Here is a 22,141-nt window from a genome sequence, read left to right on the forward strand (position 1 = left end):
CAGCGATGAACAAAATTCACAACTTCAGAGTCAGTTGTTCATGAAAGACGACGATCTAATGAACTCCCTCTCATTAAATTCGGGGTATGTTAGCAGATACGAGTTCACCAAAGAATCAAGAATATTTGAGTTAGAAAGAAATCTATTAGAAGATTCTCTTATGTTTGACAAATATTTGATTAATGGAGTAGATATATACTTAAAATTATTCCGGTCTTCCACACCATTCCTGTTGATGTCTGGTGAATCAAATCCCAATTACCAGGTTAAGATTGTAGATGTATTTTACCGCACATGTAGGTGCAAACCTAATTCAGTCGTTATTATCAATCACAGAAATCTTCTTAGAGAGCATCCAGCAAAATATTTGATCAGCAGAAGCCACGTTACTCAGAACGTCATTCAGAAAGGTGTCACTGATTTCTATTGGGATTCCATATTTTCAAAAGTACTTCCAAATAAGGTTGTGTTTGGACTTTTGCCACAAAAGGCTGTTAATGGTGATTACACGATCAATCCTTTCGATTTTAAACACTTTAATATGGAATCGGTGTCTTTAAAGATTAATGGCGGTGATGTATATGGGTCACCCATGAAACTTGATTTTGGAACGAACAGAAATTATACGGCTGCTTATGTCAGGTTATTTGAAATATGTGAAAAGTGGAACAAAGATACTGGCCTACAACTGAAAAAAATACTACAGAATAACATCTGTTTACAAAGACGTGGTGTAGTTTTTAAGATAACTGCCATAAATGGACTTTCGTTTCGTACAAATGATCACTTTCCACAGATGTATATCGTCAATACAGATCCATACCCCAATGCGTGAAAACACTGGTTATGTGTAATATTTAATAATTCGTATGATGCGGAATATTTCGATAGTTTAGGCAGACCACCGTTTACGATGAATATTTATCCAATTTTATTGCCAGATATAATAAGCGATGTACAATGTTATCTCAAATGATTCAACCAAGTGACTCCTATCTGTGTGGGTTATACGTACTTTCTTTCATATTCATGAGATTATGTCATCATGTGCCATTTTATAGATTATATGACATGTTCCAGTCAACATTAAAACAAAACGATGAACTAGTTAAATTTTTTAGATAGTTTCCAGAAAATAAAAAGAAAGTCGTGTGTTTTTTTTTCTTTAAAAAAAAAAATTTAGTCAAAAATTGTCAATTTTCACCAAAATTCAGATTAACAATCAGATGAATAATCAAAAATTTTGGGCTTAAAAAGCTAAAACATTCCATTTATATGTGCATTTCTGACACACATTTGTTAATTTTAAACGAGAATATATGATAAATGAAGATATACTTGTACAAAATGAAAAATCATCACTCTGGGTATGGTGCACCCCCCTTTTTTTTCGATTTTTTTTTTTTTTTTTCAAAATTATAAATTTGTTGAAAGAAATGTGGTATCTCATTGTGTTTACTTGTGAACTAAGTATTTTAAGAATTTAAGCATAACACAACTTCTAAAGTTGAGGGCAGCATATGTACCCCCTCCCTTCAATCTTATATGTAAGATTTCTCAGAAGTTTAAAAAAAGATATGGTAATACGCATAACCCGTTGTCGTGTCTAAGACTGATGCTGTCAGTGAAAAAGAATAAAGTTGAATCCAAAACTTAATTACTAGTAAGTCTATGTATAAAGATAAGAGGATGTGTTGTAATTGTCAATGAGACAATTAACTCTCAACTAGAGAGCAAAGACATAGAAATAAACAAAAGAAGATCACCGTATATCCTTCAACAATGAGCATAACATGATTATCTATAAAACAAATCTTAATGAACATTTAAAAAAAATAGCTCAGGATCCTTTCTCTTTCAAAATGGCTATAGAGAAGTTACAGTAACAATTTAATGCAACTCATTGTTGGTTTTTGAAACAGATTGATGCTTTAAAAACTTTAACCCTAGACTAAACAAGAAGACTCACCCTGAAATGTCTGGTTGGTTTTATTTATAATTGAATTACTTTTGAAACTCTGCAAGTGTTATGTAAAGATTTTAATACAAGTATCATATTAACTTAACATTATCAATGTTCTAAGAAAATGAGGTCAGGGTAAGATGAACTATGTCAGACAGACGAAAAAAAGAGAACGGAAACGGAAAATTCAGCATTTTTTCCATTTTTAAAGGGGCATAACTTATTGACAGTACCTGTTACACCAATAACATTCTAACTGTTCTGAATTTTATGGAAATAAGCATTGTGTGTAAGTTTCAAAACATTTGGTTGTGGCAAACTTAAGTTAGAGAACGGAAACAAAAAAGTCAGCATTTTTTTCCATTTGTATAAGAGTATAAGTCTGAAACGGACGTACTTACAGACAAGGGTACAACTTAATGCCCCCTTTGCTACAGTGGGGGCATACAAATTCTACATGTTCTATCTGAGGAAATATATACCAACGATCTACATTAAATTGTGCAAGAATTTGTCAATGTTTCTATTGTATATGGTGGAAAAGGACAGCTTGTCTTTTATTTTTTTTTTAAATAACTGAATTATTATTTGTATACCGCAGAATAATCGCGTTTTTTTATGGTTCTCAAAAATATTTTCCTTGTGGCCCTGAGGAAAATTTGCTGGTCCGAACTGTTGTATACTGTTTTGATTCTCAAACCTTTATGACAACCATGTGCAATGACCATTCTTGAATTTTGCCTAATTTAATCAATTGTTATATTTACATATTTTTATGCCCCCGCAGTGGCGGAGGGGGCATTAAGGTTTACCCTTGTCCGTCCGTCAGTATGTCCCAACGTTGGTTTCTGTTCTCTATCTTTAGTTTGCCTCAACCAAATGTTATGAAACTTAATCACATTGCTTATTACCATAAAACAAGACCAAGTTTGGTGGTGTCACTTAAACCGTCCAAGAGTTATGCCCCTTTACAAATAGAAATATTGCTGAATTTCCGTTTCTGTTCTCTAACTTTAGTTTGTCTTTACCAGATGTTATTAAAATTATACACAATGCTTAAAACCACCAAATGCAGATCAACTTTGAATTTTGGTGGTGTAACTTTCACTGTTCTATGCAATGCCTCTTTATAGAGGGGAAAAGTTGCTGAATTTTTTGTTTTGTATTTCATTCTTTAGTTTGCCTCAACCAAATGTTACGAAACTTTTACACAATTCTTATCACCGTAAAAGTTAGTACACAATTGGTAAGTGTCTTCAGTCATGTTCGTTTATAACTTTTATGATATGGAAGCGGGAGCATCATCTGTGTCCAATGGACACATTCCGCGGCATTTATTTCAAATCTTTTAGATAAGTTAGATTATTATATATTAGAATAAAAAGAAAGGTTCTGTAGTTCTTCTTCAATTTCAATTTTAGCACAGTTAAATCGACATAGTGACAAATAAGTGTTTGCATAAAGGTTTCGATACATGTCGATTTACATGGGAGGTAAATAGTAACAGCCATTATAATCTGACTCTGCGCAATAGTATACTAGTCCACAAAAGAAACGATACAAGGCAATGTATTTTCCATAGATAATGAAATTGGAAACACTGTACCAAGATTAAAACTGTCCCATTTGTCTAATCTTTACAGAGTGTTATTATCTTATCAAAACCACTGATTTATTATAAGACAAAAAAAATATTTTATTTTTTTATTTTTGTTTTATCAAAAATAGTTTTTTATAAATAAACCAGATGCTCCGCAGGGCGCAGCTTTATACGACCGCAGAGGTATTGCACAATACTTAACATAATAATTTTGGACCCCGATTTGGACCAACTTGAAAACTGGGCCCATAATCAAAAATCTATGACCATGTTTAGATTCAGCATATCAAAGAACCCCAATAATTCACTTTTTGTTAAAATCAAGCTAAGTTTAATTTTTGACCCTTTTGACCTTAATGTAGACCAATTTGAAAACAGGACCAAAAATTAAGAATCTGAATACACGGTTAGATATGGCATATCAAAGAACCCCAATAATTAATGTTTGATGAAATCAAACAAAGTTTAATTTTGGACCCTTTTGGCCCCTAATTCGTTGAGACCAAAACTCCCAAAATCAATCCAAACCTTCCTTTTGTGGTTATAAACCTTGTGTTAAAATTTCATAAATTTCTATTAACTTATGCTTAAGTTATTATGCAAAAACCAAGAAAAATGCTTATTTGGTACCTGTTTTTGGCCCCTAATTCCTAAACTGTTGCGACTTAAACTCCCAAAATCAATCCCAACCTTCCTGTTGTGGTCATAGAGACCTTATGTTAAAATTTCATAGATTTCTTTTTACTTAAACTAAAGTTATTGTGCGAAAACCAAGACAAATGCTTATTTGGGCCTTTTTTTGCCCCTAATTCCTAAACTGTTGGGACCAAAACACCAAGAATCAATCTCAACCTTTCTTTCATGGTCATAAACCATGTGTTTAAATTTCATAGATTTCAATTTACTTTTACTAAAGTTAGAGTGCGAAAACCAAATGTCTTAGGACGACGACAACGCCAACGTGATACCAATATACGACCAAAAAATTTTCAATTAAAAAAAATCGAAATAAGAACTTAATTTTTTTCGTTTAAACATGGTGCGCTTAAAATTTTGATTGCCAACCGTCCTTGTGTCCATCTGGCTGTCCTTGCAGCGCTCGCACATGTACAAATAATGTCAGATTTTTACGAAACTAATACTTTAGGTTATTATAAGCAATATCTCAAACAAGTTAGATATTGGTGGTCAATCGACTTTAATAAAAACATTTATAACCCTTGAAAATAATAAATTTATGGAAAATAGCCCCTTTAACGCTCCCACAGGTACAATTCTTGCCAGATTTTTAATAAAACTAATACACTAGATTAATATCAACAATATCTCGGATGAATTCTATAATCATGGACAATTGACTTTTTTTTAAAGAGTTATGACCCTTAAAAATATTAAAATTTATGAAAAGTGGCCTTGTTAGCGCTCTCGATGGTACAAATTTTTTATTTTTTATTTTCAGTTTATTTCTGATAGAACGGACGTAGTTTTTTTAGGTCACCGTTTCAAAGGAACTGTGAATTTTGCCATCACTTTGCTTCCGTTGTCGTCTGTCCGGTGTAAAATATTTGAAACATTTCCACTGAAACTACTGAACCAATTCCAGTAAAACTTATAAACTGAATGATTCTTAGGATATCTAGAATAAAGTTTGTGGTCTATTTTCTATTTTGTAAACAAACATGGCCGCCATGGGTAAAATAAGAACATGGGGGTAAAATGCAGTGTGTAGCTCATATCTCAAACACTAAAGCCTTTTAAGAGCAAATTTTCAGATGAATCTAACAACCCATTGTTGGGTTGCTGCCACTAAATTGTTAATTGTACGGAAATTTTGCAGTTTTGGTTATTATCTTGAATATTATTAATGACAAAGATAAACTATAAACAGCACAACTTTCAGCAAAGTAGGATCTACAAATAAGTTTATATGACCAGAATTGTCAATTGAATCCTTATGGAGTTATAGCCCTTTAAAGAAATTTTTCACAATTTGTTCATCTAGTTTGCTTCCTTTAAAAAAAAATCTTCTTCTGAATATGCTTAATCAATTTCAGCCCAACTTGGGAGTTATAATCTTGTATAAATTTAGTTTTTTATTTCCTTGTACTTCAAGAAACTTAGCCACTATGGCTAAAATGGAACATAGGGGTAAAATTCTTTTTTTGCTTTTGAAGAAAAAAACGACAGATACAAAGAACATTTAAATGGAATTGTTAAGCCACTCATTGATATATATTGAAGGGACAAATAATCATTGATGCAAGATTTAACCAGAAATTGCAGGTGATCGATTCAGGTTCTTTAGAGTCAATTTTAAAGACCATGAAATAGCATCTAAAGATTTAAAATTTCTGTTTGGGTTGTTCTCTCTTTGACACATTCCCCATTTCTAAAAAAAATCTAATAGAGTCTATATAAAAATGGTGTAGGGGGTTCTATTATTGCCATCACCCTTTGAAGAAATTTCATGTTTTAATGCTCAAAATGTTCACAATTGAATTCCATCTTTTAAATTTTTTAATAATTTTTTGAATTTTGAAAAAAAGGGGGGGGGGGGGGGCACCATGCCCAGAAAGAAAAAATGTCCTTCTCTACAAAAATATCTCTATCAATCATATTTTCTCATTTATAATTACCAAATTTGTGTCAGGAATGCACGCATAAAGGGAATTTTTTAGCTTTTTAAGTTCAAAATGTTTCAGTATTCATCTGTTTGGTAATCTGAATTTTGGTGAAAATTGACAATTTTTGACTAAAATTATTTTTTTAAAGAAAAAAAAACACACGACTTTCTTTTTATTTTCTGAATATATAGAGTGTTGTCTTTCAAAATTTGTCAATGACATGTCATGGTATTGTTGGTCTTGGGAGATAAACAGATTTAAAATTTTAAAGTTTTTGAAATTTTTCATTTTCGAATTTTCACACATTTTTAAATGGTTGCTATGGAAACAAACTATTTAGTAAATTCAAAATTTTAACGTTTTTGTATAGTTTGGGGTTGTGTTTGTCAATACTGTAAATATACATATTGTTTGTATTGATTAACTATATTTCTATGGTTCTTTAAAATCCATTATATTTCAATTTTCAAAGGCTACTTATAGACGTATTTAGGCAAAATTTTGTAAGGATGGTTTCCATGGCAACCAAGGTTGAAAAGAAAAAATTAATACAGAAAACTTATTTTCATACCATACCTTCATCATAAACAAAATATAAAGACATTCGAAGAGGGGTCATGAATCGCCCATCAACAGGAACCTGCATGATTCTTACAAAGACCGGTACTTAAGGGACCCCCATCCAGACCCTCACAAACGAAAAAAAGGAAAATCTTTAATATTCTATTCTTTATTTTTAGAAGATAAGAGATTCTAGCTACGTTAAGATAGAAAAAATTTAAAAAAATTGTAAACAGACTGTTTTATAACCTTCGACATGGGCGGCACATACACAGACCGTTATTTGCCTCGGATGCCTTCACAATGCACTACAATTAGCAGGGTTTATTATGGACATGGCACGAAAAAAGCTTAAAACCACATATTGAAGCACCTTAAACGTTTAGAGGTACCGCGTGATATCTTCAGTAGTCGAGAAATCAGTACCAAGCCGCGAAATCGGAACGATTCCGACAAAACAAAGAGATAAATAATATCGTAAACTAAAAATTCTACCTTTGACTAACATATTCCGGGGTTGGAAAAGGGGCATGACATAAGCGGCGGGTTGAAATAAAAAAAAACATTGGGACGCATATCAAAACTAGATATGAGAAGAAAACCGTATCGTAGATCAACAAAAAGGAAAATTTAGAAGAAAAAAAATGGGTGAAAAAGAAAAAGGGCAATTTTCACACAGAAAGTTTATCGAGAAAACACTGACTCCGCAAACTGAGATCAACGCAAGTGCTCTTACAGGCTAGGTGTTCAAGCTTCTTACAACACACTAGACGTGTTTCCCGTGGTGATTATACCCGGGAATGGAGAAAATTTTCATAAAAACAATCATATTTCCAAAGATGGCATAGTTTCGGATGTAAATAGATTGACGTGAAAATAAATGCTTTATACTTTTTTTTTAACATGTGATAAGTATTGTATAAAAAAAAGGGGAAAACACAGAAAATCCACAATAGCTTATTGCATAATATTCGGTTTTTTTTAAAATAAAATCGAAGATATAGTACCATGTTTATGTTGCATGCATGTTATACACGAATGATTTTTGTCTTTGATACGACCCCTCTATTTCTCCTGTAAACTGTAGGTGCCGAAAGTCGATGTCGAGAGTTGTTGAAAAGGTCTATTAGGATGATAATAGAAATAAAACAACTACTATTTGGTTTATTTTATAAAGAATTATAATTATTATTATTATTATTAGTCGTAATATATTTTTTATTATTATACACAATTTTTTATCACAATGACGATTTACATTCTTAACCTGGAAATTGCATTGCGGGTCACATATGATGTCAATATAAAAAAACAGTCATAGCATTTGAATTTGCCCTCAAACAATGAAGAGATAAATACAAGCAGAACAGACGAGTGACAGTAATCGACCAATAAAACGAATAAGTATTTGAAAAAAAGTTTTAATAAATAACAAATTGAATTGTTATATATATCAGGTATGTTATACAGACACAGTATATTGACCAATTATCTCATAAATTTATTTTTTTTACCTTTCTAGTGTTCATTGCCTCGTTTGTCATGTTCGTTATTTGTTTATATTTTCAGCTGTTCAACAAAACAACACTAAAGCCATGACGATTGTAAACTCCCATAATGACTGGGATCCTTTGGAAGAAATCATAATTGGAGTATCAGACTTCTGGTGTGTACCCAGCGAGGAACCAGGATTTAAACCCCCTCAGAGGTAAATGAGGATTTGAGATGTATGGTAAAAACTAATGAGACAGCAACTTATAGACACAAACAGCAAAACTTTATATCCTCTGGTCAGCACACATTTTTCAACACTGATCAAGTGCATATATAGGGATTAAATGTAGCAAATACTATTACAGATCGGCAAGCCATTACCAAATTTCCTCAATAACAAAACACATTAATTTCAATAAAATTTAACATACAAAGATGTTCCTGACTCAAGACATACACAAAAACATATAGGTATAAGTGTTACAACTAATTGTTAAAGTAATGCATGTGAAAGAATTTCTGAAATAGTAAGGGAGTTTGTGAAATGCCTTGTTATAATTATGAATTATGGAAGTTCGTACGATATCTATAGATTCTAACGTAAAAATATACTTAAAAGTGGAGAATTAAATTATTAGTATCGTCCGGTCAAGATGCCTTGCAGAGCCTGCTCATTGTATCAGTTGTTTATTTGTTTCCTCCTAGATATGTGTGAAATGTTTTCCACTGAATGTTTGCAAGCATCAATCAATCAATGATATATTGATAGTATTTTTGTTTTTCTCTCAGGTCAGGGAAGCGCAGTGATGAGCATATAGATAAAGCAGCTATCCAAATGGACAACTTAGAGAGGGTTCTTACATCCCAGTGTAATGTCACAGTCAGAAGACCGGAAAAAATCGATTTTACACAACCAGTGAAGACACCGTTCTTTTCCCTTGCGCATCAACATGGAGCTTCCTGTCCACGTGACACCCTGTTGGTAATAGGAAATGAGATTATGGAAACCACAATGAGCAGACGAGCTCGATATTTTGAGTCCATGGCATACAGGTAGGAATGCACTTGAATTGTCTCGATTCAAAACACTTCAGTGATAATCGATTGAATTGATTAAAGTTATTGTCCGTTCCAGTCGGTTTATTCCTTGTATAGTCAAGATAACAAATAAATGATATTTTTCTGATAGGTTAATGTTTTGCAAAGTAGTACAATCAGGATTAAAAGTTGGAAATGTGCACGTGATATTTTACTTGAAAATTACAGAAAAGTAGTTCAAGGATTGACAATTTCTGCTTAAAGACACCTATGGACTCAAAAGTTGTTAAAAGTGTAATTTATGTAACGTGTCGGATTTAATGCCCTCACTCTGACCGGGCTCAAACCGTTGTTGTATATATTGATTCGTTAACGTGTGACACTCGCCCTTCATCGGACTTAACGTCTCTTCATTTCAACCGACTAGTCTGCGTATATGCATATATGCATCCTGCACAACCAATAGGACGCCTTACTTTAGTAAAGAGTTGTATTTCAGGACGAGAGATGATGATGAATGGAGAGATATCTAATTGGTGGATGGGTTGATGGATTAGCAGGTTACGTAGTTAAAGCTTACTTAAATGTAAACTTTGAGCATTTTTTGAAACACAATATTGTTCATTTATTTATTAACCCGTACATTTGGTAGCCTCTGATAGGTATTATCGACCGAGCGGCACTCTCTCGCTGTAGTTTTTTCTTCGGTTAAAAATTTGGTTTTGATTTGTATTATTCTTGGGCATATAAGTTGTGTAATTAACAAATAGTTCTAATTTATTTTTAGGAAAATCATGAACGATTACTTCGAAAAGGATAAAGAAATGTTATGGACGATGGTTCCGAAACCAACCATGGCAGATGATATGTATAATTTAGACTTTCCGTGGGACATCAATTGTCAGGAACGTAAACAATGGATACGGAATTATAAATATGAAATCAATGAAACAGAACCGGTAGGGATCAATCAAATATCGATTCTGAAAAATTCTAAAGATTTAAACCAAAATTTTCAATCCAATCTTTACAATTTTGGAATAATATCAAAATCTTTGATATATTCTACGCTTAACACTACTATTCCCCATGCTCAAATGAAAGATCGACTATATCATCTCGTTAAACAGAGCCTTTTCTACAAACATGGTAAGCGTAGATACAAATTCCTTGTTTTAGGTTATGAAAATCTTACTTTGTGAAGAAGAACACTGTTTTACAATACATCATAGATGATGAGATCGCAATGGTTGACGTTTTAATCGACACCATATTTGTTGAGTTTGGTGGAATAATATTTCAGCAGACAGTCCGTATTCTAATGGGTACTACTTGTGCACCACAACTGGCCAACTTATTTTCGTACTCATGAGGCAAAATGTATACATAACCTTCTCAAATACAGAAAAATAAACAAATCTTGCAAATTTATCTAATTTCACTTTCAAATATATTCATGATTTTCTGTCGCCTAATACTAACGCACATTTCCATGAGTGCTTACATCTCATATATATCCCAGTGAACTCGAAATTAATGATACTATCAAAAAGAAGGCCTGCGTCATATCTTGATCTTTTTCTTCAAATCTAAAATATATGACAAAGGTGATGATTTGAACTAACCAATTGCCAACTTCCAATTTTCAGCAGTAACATATACTTCATCGTATGGCGTTCAAATATGTCAGTTATTGCGTTTTGCTCGTGCATGTTCAGACTATACCGACTTCATTAACAGGGATGAGTTCCTTACACACAAACTACTCCAACAGAGTTATGACGAAGAACAACTAAGATCGACACTACATACGTTTTACGGTCTCCATCACGAATTGGCTGGGCGATACGATGTCAGTGTCTAAACTCACTAGCGACATGTTTTCGCGGTCAAATGGCTTCATGTACTAAGTACCAGTAAGTCGTCTGAACTATAACTTGATCGGTTGTGTCCTCTTCACAATCGTGGCATTTTTTACTGAGTGTGAATTGCATGACAGGGGGTACATGCATAGCAGAAGACGATTATCATGTCGACGCATCCGGTTACACTCCATTTGGATTGAAGCCAAATGATACCTCAAATTTAACCCAAAAAAATGATAATGTTTTATATACTTGAATGGCTAAGTTTTACTATAAAACTCGTTAACAAAGATCTCATTTTAAAAGAAAATCCCTTTTTTTTATCAAAATCTTCAGTAATGTATTATTGATTTATTATCTTCTCCTACCCTATTTCGGCGACAGCTTTTTCTAATGCAGTGACATTTTTTATGATCTCTAGTAGAAATTCAACAAACGCACAGCGCGAGTGCGAATCCTGCACATCAACAATCAATAAAATCTTTAGAATATTTATATTATTTAACTTCTCGTCTTATATTTCATGGAAAAGTTATTAAGTCATTTCGTTTCATAAGTATTGCGATAGGTTTATAATTATGTCTGGGCTTTTAATTAGCTTTAACAAAGTCGGAGCAGTTTCAGAACAGCACTTCGTGTCATATTCCAGCCTCTTTTTATATTTGATTTTTTCTCCTTATGATTTTTATGTGTCTCTTTGTACTTTCTTATTTGTTTCTATAAATATGAAACAAATGTACAATACTGAGGCATGATATGATGTGTTATGAACAATACTGAGGCATGATATGATGTGTTATGTACAATACTGAGGCATGATATGATGTGTTATGAACAATACTGAGGCATGATATGATGTGGTATGTACAATACTGAGGCATGATATGATGTGTTATGTACAATACTGAGGCATGATATGATGTGTTATGTACAATACTGAGGCATGATATGATGTGTTATGAACAATACTGAGGCATGATATGATGTGGTATGAACAATACTGAGGCACGATATGATGTGTTATGTACAATACTGAGGCACGATATGATGTGTTATGTACAATACTGAGGCATGATATGATGTGTTATGTACAATACTGAGGCATGATATGATGTGTTATGAACAATACTGAGGCATGATATGATGTGTTATGTACAATACTGAGGCATGATATGATGTGGTATGTACAATACTGAGGCATGATATGATGTGGTATGAACAATACTGAGGCATGATATGATGTGGTATGAACAATACTGAGGCATGATATGATGTGTTATGAACAATACTGAGGCATGATATGATGTGTTATGTACAATACTGAGGCATGATATGATGTGTTATGAACAATACTGAGGCACGATATGATGTGTTATGTACAATACTGAGGCATGATATGATGTGGTATGAACAATACTGAGGCATGATATGATGTGTTATGAACAATACTGAGGCACGATATGATGTGTTATGTACAATACTGAGGCACGATATGATGTCTTATGTACAATACTGAGGCATGATATGATGTGTTATGAACAATACTGAGGCATGATATGATGTGTTATGAACAATACTGAGGCATGATATGATGTGTTATGAACAATACTGAGGCATGATATGATGTGTTATGTACAATACTGAGGCATGATATGATGTGGTATGAACAATACTGAGGCACGATATGATGTCTTATGTACAATACTGAGGCACGATATGATGTGTTATGAACAATACTGAGGCATGATATGATGTGGTATGAACAATACTGAGGCATGATATGATGTGGTATGAACAATACTGAGGCATGATATGATGTGGTATGTACAATACTGAGGCATGATATGATGTGGTATGTACAATACTGAGGCATGATATGATGTGTTATGTACAATACTGAGGCATGATATGATGTGTTATGAACAATACTGAGGCATGATATGATGTGTTATGAACAATACTGAGGCATGATATGATGTGGTATGTACAATACTAAGGCATGATATGATGTGTTATGTACAATACTGAGGCATGATATGATGTGTTATGTACAATACTGAGGCATGATATGATGTGGTATGAACAATACTGAGGCATGATATGATGTGTTATGAACAATACTGAGGCATGATATGATGTGTTATGAACAATACTGAGGCATGATATGATGTGGTATGAACAATACTGAGGCATGATATGATGTGGTATGAACAATACTGAGGCATGATATGATGTCTTATGTACAATACTGAGGCACGATATGATGTGTTATGTACAATACTGAGGCACGATATGATGTGTTATGTACAATACTGAGGCATGATATGATGTGTTATGAACAATACTGAGGCATGATATGATGTGTTATGTACAATACTGAGGCATGATATGATGTGTTATGTACAATACTGAGGCATGATATGATGTGGTATGTACAATACTGAGGCATGATATGATGTGTTATGAACAATACTGAGGCATGATATGATGTGTTATGAACAATACTGAGGCATGATATGATGTGTTATGAACAATACTGAGGCATGATATGATGTGTTATGTACAATACTGAGGCATGATATGATGTGGTATGAACAATACTGAGGCACGATATGATGTCTTATGTACAATACTGAGGCATGATATGATGTGTTATGAACAATACTGAGGCATGATATGATGTGGTATGAACAATACTGAGGCATGATATGATGTGGTATGAACAATACTGAGGCATGATATGATGTGGTATGTACAATACTGAGGCATGATATGATGTGGTATGTACAATACTGAGGCATGATATGATGTGGTATGAACAATACTGAGGCATGATATGATGTGGTATGAACAATACTGAGGCATGATATGATGTGGTATGTACAATACTGAGGCATGATATGATGTGGTATGTACAATACTGAGGCATGATATGATGTGTTATGAACATTACTGAGGCATGATATGATGTGTTATGTACAATACTGAGGCATGATATGATGTGTTATGAACAATACTGAGGCATGATATGATGTGTTATGAACAATACTGAGGCATGATATGATGTGGTATGTACAATACTGAGGCATGATATGATGTGTTATGAACAATACTGAGGCATGATATGATGTGTTATGAACAATACTGAGGCATGATATGATGTCTTATGTACAATACTGAGGCATGATATGATGTGTTATGAACAATACTGAGGCATGATATGATGTGGTATGAACAATACTGAGGCATGATATGATGTGGTATGTACAATACTGAGGCATGATATGATGTGTTATGAACAATACTGAGGCATGATATGATGTGTTATGAACAATACTGAGGCATGATATGATGTGGTATGAACAATACTGAGGCATGATATGATGTGGTATGTACAATACTGAGGCATGATATGATGTGTTATGAACAATACTGAGGCATGATATGATGTGGTATGTACAATACTGAGGCATGATATGATGTGGTATGTACAATACTGAGGCATGATATGATGTGGTATGTACAATACTGAGGCATGATATGATGTGTTATGTACAATACTGAGCCTTGATATGATGTGTTATGTACAATACTGAGGCATGATATGATGTGTTATGTACAATACTGAGACTGAGGCATGATATGATGTGGTATGTACAATACTGAGGCATGATATGATGTGTTATGTACAATACTGAGGCATGATATGATGTGTTATGTACAATACTGAGGCATGATATGATGTGTTATGAACAATACTGAGGCATGATATGATGTGGTATGAACAATACTGAGGCATGATATGATGTGTTATGTACAATACTGAGGCATGATATGATGTGTTATGAACAATACTGAGGCATGATATGATGTGTTATGTACAATACTGAGGCATGATATGATGTGTTATGAACAATACTGAGGCACGATATGATGTGTTATGTACAATACTGAGGCATGATATGATGTGGTATGAGCAATACTGAGGCATGATATGATGTGTTATGAACAATACTGAGGCATGATATGATGTGGTATGAACAATACTGAGGCATGATATGATGTGGTATGAACAATACTGAGGCATGATATGATGTGGTATGTACAATACTGAGGCATGATATGATGTGGTATGTACAATACTGAGGCATGATATGATGTGTTATGTACAATACTGAGGCATGATATGATGTGTTATGTACAATACTGAGGCATGATATGATGTGTTATGTACAATACTGAGGCATGATATGATGTGTTATGTACAATACTGAGGCACGATATGATGTGGTATGTGCAATACTGAGGCACGATATGATGTGTTATGAACAATACTGAGGCATGATATGATGTGTTATGAACAATACTGAGGCATGATATGATGTGTTATGTACAATACTGAGGCATGATATGATGTGGTATGTACAATACTGAGGCATGATATGATGTGTTATGAACAATACTGAGGCATGATATGATGTGTTATGTACAATACTGAGGCATGATATGATGTGTTATGAACAATACTGAGGCATGATATGATGTGTTATGAACAATACTGAGGCATGATATGATGTGGTATGAACAATACTGAGGCATGATATGATGTGTTATGTACAATACTGAGGCATGATATGATGTGTTATGTACAATACTGAGGCATGATATGATGTGTTATGTACAATACTGAGGCATGATATGATGTGGTATGTACAATACTGAGGCATGATATGATGTGTTATGAACAATACTGAGGCATGATATGATGTGTTATGTACAATACTGAGGCATGATATGATGTGTTATGAACAATACTGAGGCATGATATGATGTGTTATGTACAATACTGAGGCACGATATGATGTGTTATGTACAATACTGAGGCACGATATGATGTGTTATGTACAATACTGAGGCATGATATGATGTGTTATGTACAATACTGAGGCATGATATGATGTGTTATGTACAATACTGAGGCATGATATGATGTGTTATGAACAATACTGAGGCATGATATGATGTGTTATGAACGATACTGAGGCACGATATGATGTGTTATGTACAATACTGAGGCACGATATGATGTGGTATGAACAATACTGAGGCACGATATGATGTGGTATGTACAAAACTGAGGCACGATATGATGTGGTATGTACAATACTGAGGCACGATATGATGTGGTATGTACAATACTGAGGCACGATATGATGTGGTATGAGCAATACTGAGGCACGATATGATGTGTTATGTGCAATACTGAGGCACGATATGATGTGGTATGTGCAATACTGAGGCACGATATGATGTGTTATGTACAATACTGAGGCATGATATGATGTGGTATGAACAATACTGAGGCATGATATGATGTGTTATGTACAATACTGAGGCATGATATGATGTGTTATGTACAATACTGAGGCATGATATGATGTGTTATGAACAATACTGAGGCACGATATGATGTGTTATGTACAATACTGAGGCACGATATGATGTGGTATGTACAATACTGAGGCACGATATGATGTGGTATGAGCAATACTGAGGCATGATATGATGTGTTATGTACAATACTGAGGCATGATATGATGTGTTATGTACAATACTGAGGCACGATATGATGTGGTATGTACAATACTGAGGCATGATATGATGTGTTATGTACAATACTGAGGCATGATATGATGTGTTATGAACAATACTGAGGCATGATATGATGTGTTATGAACAATACTGAGGCACGATATGATGTGGTATGTACAATACTGAGGCACGATATGATGTGGTATGTACAATACTGAGGCATGATATGATGTGGTATGAACAATACTGAGGCATGATATGATGTGGTATGTACAATACTGAGGCATGATATGATGTGGTATGTACAATACTGAGGCATGATATGATGTGTTATGAACAATACTGAGGCATGATATGATGTGTTATGTACAATACTGAGGCATGATATGATGTGTTATGAACAATACTGAGGCATGATATGATGTGGTATGTACAATACTGAGGCATGATATGATGTGGTATGTACAATACTGAGGCATGATATGATGTGGTATGTACAATACTGAGGCATGATATGATGTGTTATGTACAATACTGAGGCATGATATGATGTGGTATGTACAATACTGAGGCATGATATGATGTGGTATGTACAATACTGAGGCATGATATGATGTGGTATGAACAATACTGAGGCATGATATGATGTGGTATGTACAATACTGAGGCATGATATGATGTGGTATGTACAATACTGAGGCATGATATGATGTCTTATGAACAATACTGAGGCATGATATGATGTGGTATGTACAATACTGAGGCATGATATGATGTCTTATGAACAATACTGAGGCATGATATGATGTGTTATCAACACCTCATTATACAAGTCAGAAATATGACAGTTGTTTTCCTTGCGTACGATGAGTTAAGAGTTTTTGATTTTGCAATTTGAAAAAGGACTTTCCGTTTTGAATTTTCTTCGGAGTTCGGTATTTTTGGTATTCAACTTTTTAGGTACTTAATTTAAGGGTTTAAACATTTTATGTGAATTTCCTGTAGAATTCAATTGAATCTTGTCAATACAGCGAAATCAAGTACTCATAAAAATACAATTTATTTCCTAATATTTTTGACAGTCATGAAAACAGATAAAATGCCATAATGTTATATTTTCCTGATTTATCTAGTTGTTTGACGCTGCAGAAGTATTGAGACTAGGAAAAGATCTGATAGTACAGCAGAGCACCACAGCTAATAAGAAAGGCATCGAATGGCTGAGACGTCACGTGAAATCTCGTGGTTATCGTGTGCACGAGATTCACTTTCCTGACGATTTATATCCAATTCATATAGGTTGTATTTTAAGTATCCTTTTCATTAATTTGTAGTATAAGATTATTTACTGACTTTATGTGTATTGGCCCTGATATAGGATATGGGGTAACTACTATAGCCCTGAAAATCGAATAGTTGAGGTCCAATAAATCATAATGTAACTTTTATTTTCTATAAGTCGTAGTGGTGTTGATATTTCTGACTTTCTATTTAAGTAATTAATACTAAATGCAATTCAATTTATCAAGCAAATATAAAGTACATGGGAAGAATAAATCAGATACTAAACCATTACTATATGCGTGATTTTTGATGTTAGTTATCGAACATTTCGCACACGAAAATACTTTGATTTGTTTCGTTTATACTTGAAGGTGTAAAACATTTACAACCGTTAGTGAGTATCCCGAATGAACACATGAAATACAATGGCTTTTTTCCGTATTGGACTTTGGACCGAAAAGCAATTTCAGCAAGGCATCGTCATCGGTATTACTCATTTTCATCTATCCGTATTAGAAATGATTTGATGCTGTTTGATTGTCAATGAGACAAGTGTCCACTAGAGACCAAAAAAGGACAAAAACCAAATAAAATACAAGTTGCACGAAAGAGAAAAGCAAGGTAATATAATGCGACAAAAGAAAATAAGGAATCAAAATAACTTGCATTTCATCGAGAAAATATATAATCCATTTTCGGACTTTCAAAGACAAGGCAGCTCTTAAGAACTTTGAAATTATATTATAACTTAGTGGTTTTAGTTGATAATTATTGAATATGAAATCGTATTTGCTTTTATATATCTGCATAAGCATTTTTTTCTTTTCTTTCAAAAATGAATAGACAGTACATTGGTTCCTCTTGTACCGCCTACAAAAGAGAGAAAAGGTATCCTCGTCAATTGCCCAGAGAGACCAATCGCTAAGGAAGATAAAGAGAGAATTTTCAAAGGGTCTAATTGGGAAGTAGGTATTTATTTAAAATAGGATTGTAATACTGAATGATTTAAACTCTTCAACTGTATATGTGATTTAACTTTCCAACTGTTGTGAGCGCCACTAATGAATATTTTATTTTGAATAGAGCGCTATTGAAGAGTCATATATAAATTGAAAGGCGCGTCTGCAGTACAAAATCACCAGCCTGGGATCTCAGATGAGTTTTTAATGAAATACTGCATTTATGAATAAACATTTTAACTCTATACTCTAACAGCATCATCCATGATGTAAGAAATGTTAAAAAAAATCGGAATGAAATAATCGTTCTTATTTTTTTTTAATTTTTATTTTATTTTACTAAATCGTGTAATTTTCCTATTCAAAAGTCAGTTAGTTTACTACTAAATTGGATATTGGTGGGGGTGGGGTTGGTAGGAGGAAAAGGTGAAGACACGTTCTGGTTTTGGGATTCGAATACTTAGTTATTCAACGACTATGAATAAAACATTACTACAAGTTACAGAATTAAAGTCGATGCACCCTAGTTGACTCCAAAAAGAGGAAGGGACAATTTGTTTCAATCTTCCTCGTACTTAACTCTGCGGCATTGTCCGGATGTGGCTATAATTATGTTCTTTTTCAGTTAACCCGGCTCTCAGACGTTTTTATTGGGTTTTTATACATTTTTGTCCCGATCATTACTGAAGCGACAATAACTGTATAAATGTACTTCTGATGCAGTGGCATTGGTAGCATTTAAGATTATTCTGACCACAGGGTTGATACTTCCGTCGATGAACTGTTCGCCCCATAGGCATAGGGTATCATAAGCCGTCCAGCTCAGGACATCACTCCTGGCATGAAAATACGGATAGTGTATCTGCTCTGATTCCTTGTTTCGGTTTGGATGAACTGTTGGTTCTTTTTGTCATCTGATCAACGTATGTATTTTGTATTTGGCTTCCTCTGAACAGACATCACTGTGGATCTGGTACAGCTAAATTTAATGTTACCAAAAGCAGAAAGTTGTTTAAAACTACTAAAATGTAAAGAGAAAAAAATAGAACGCTGACATATCCTTCAAATATTTTTCAACATTTTATTTATTTCTATAAAACAAACGTTTTATGTAACACTCTATATTGCTGTAGAGGAATTCTGCTACAATATGGCAAAATTTACATTTTAATTTACTTATATCGAAACACCTTTTAGCGAAAATTAAATCAAATTTATTCTGAAAGAAAATAGACATAATTACTTCCTATAGTATTTTCGTTTATGTTAGGAATGTCCTTCTAGATAAACACTAAATATTTGGTGAAAACAATTAAAAATTGCAGTTTTGAGATATGTATAGGCATTTATAATTTGGTCGTGTTTTGAAATTAGTCAAATATACGAAGCTTTGGTATTTAGAATGGCAGTGAAAAACACCATTCTAAAATTGTGTAGGTGTAATATTTACAACAGCTTAATAACTACTGAAAACCAAATGTTTGAATTCCAAATGAAAAGAGATGCTGAATACCAATGAGAAACTTAACCACACGAACTACAACAGACACCTGAATGCAATCTATTTCCTTATACTTTATCTTCCTGCAATAGATGTCTTTTTAAGTGTTGAACTTCAAACTCAACTGAGTCTTATAAGCACGAAAAGCACGTCTGGTGTACTAAAATATTAGCATTGTGTCTTTGGTGAGTTTTTGTCATTCTCCAATAGTTGGAGTACACCAATTTTACCAAATGAATTGATTAACACTGAAATCAAAAGTTTTGTTCATCAACGCTAAACAACCGCAGTGCCAGGTTTAATTGAAAACATTTTACAAAGACATCATTAAGAACTATTTTCTATTTGACTTTATTAATTCTGTATATTCCTATAAAATATCAGTTTCGTTAAAATAAGTCTTAACATGTTGAAAGTTTAATACCACTGAATGTCAATTGGTTTCTTTCAGATAATTGATGCTCCACCTCCTAACAACATGACTGTACCTGATCTATGTATGTCCAGTGCCTGGTTAAGTATAAATATGTTATTAGTCGGACCAGATAGAGCTGTTATTGAGGAAACTGAAATACCTACCATCAACTTTCTAGAGTCATTAGGTACGAAACTGCTATAGCTAACTTTTTTGTAGTCGTGTGAAGTTATGTAAGATAAGAAGTACCCGGAGTGTGTAAAAGAAACTGGATAAATTACTTGCTTTCAATGTAGCGAGGATTCATTTTCCAGATTCAATTTTTCCTGAACGGAATTTAATATATAAATTGATGAACATAATCGATAAACTCGAAGCACAGTAGCAGAGCTTTATGGCTGTTCTTTGTCTCAAACTGATCATTTTGATTACATGACAGACATTGTCATAATGAAATTATCAGAAAGAGAAATCTTTGACTTTTGTGTAGTCGTTTTAAAACCGTTATATGTCTTCTGTTATTTAGTAAGATGTTTATGTAGTTTATTTTATGCAGGTATAAAATTATCGGTTTAGTATAAATACTCAGTAACATATTATTTGAAATTGATATATTCCAGGTATAAAATGTATACGTGTGCCATATAGAGATTGTTACAGATTTGGTGGTGGCCTTCACTGTCAGACATTAGACGTCCGACGAAGGGGTGAATGCTACAATTACTTTCCAAATATGGACAGTAATGAAAATCATATAGCAGACAATCGTGCATGATTATGCATTTATTTTTCTTCTAATATATTTAATGGCAACAGAACTATACCGCTGTTTACCTGTATAAGAAAACATAACCTTAAACATATATTAAATATTGTAACTGGCAGAAACCACACCGAATTATTAGTTAAATATCCTAAAACTGAAACAGAAAGAAAACTTTAGCTGAACATGACTTAACTGTCTCGTTGGTCTCAACGTAACAATTTTGCCTGCAGAGCGGACAGTTCGCTTTGTTCGATCACACTGTACAAACCAATGACTTAAAAATCTATAGACACACGGAATTTCAAATATTTGTTAAGCTTTATGCAGCATGAAGTAGGACTACATATCATCCTTAAACCTTTTTTTTTTAAGTTGTAAGTTGAATAAATACAACAAGATGTTTGTCCCGATCATGGTTTAATTGGCAGATTTTATTCCTACATTTTTCATCACCTTGTTATCTCAAATGACATTCGTTA

The 22,141-nt window shown here is 33.5% G+C and overlaps 2 protein-coding genes across 2 annotated transcripts in view; both read left to right on the forward strand.

Annotated features, from left to right (window-relative positions):
• The window catches only part of LOC139528782 (glycine amidinotransferase, mitochondrial-like), a 28,326-nt gene extending 6,542 nt beyond the window's left edge, over window positions 1–21,784 (forward strand). Inside the window, exons 2-8 of the mRNA XM_071324983.1 lie at window positions 8,318–8,456; window positions 9,032–9,295; window positions 10,068–10,239; window positions 17,871–18,036; window positions 18,865–18,986; window positions 20,933–21,083; window positions 21,517–21,784. Coding sequence (XP_071181084.1) covers window positions 8,344–8,456; window positions 9,032–9,295; window positions 10,068–10,239; window positions 17,871–18,036; window positions 18,865–18,986; window positions 20,933–21,083; window positions 21,517–21,671 — 1,143 coding nt within the window. The 5' untranslated portion in view covers window positions 8,318–8,343 and the 3' untranslated portion in view covers window positions 21,672–21,784. The remainder of the gene's footprint in view (window positions 1–8,317; window positions 8,457–9,031; window positions 9,296–10,067; window positions 10,240–17,870; window positions 18,037–18,864; window positions 18,987–20,932; window positions 21,084–21,516) is intronic.
• LOC139526719 (uncharacterized protein F54H12.2-like) lies at window positions 41–835 on the forward strand. Its single transcript, XM_071321882.1, has one exon. It carries the CDS (start codon window positions 41–43, stop codon window positions 833–835), a length of 795 nt encoding a protein of 264 aa, XP_071177983.1.
• Window positions 21,785–22,141: the final 357 nt, after the last annotated feature.

This window comes from Mytilus edulis, chromosome 6 (assembly GCF_963676685.1).
Source record: "Mytilus edulis chromosome 6, xbMytEdul2.2, whole genome shotgun sequence".
NCBI lineage: Eukaryota > Metazoa > Mollusca > Bivalvia > Mytilida > Mytilidae > Mytilus > Mytilus edulis.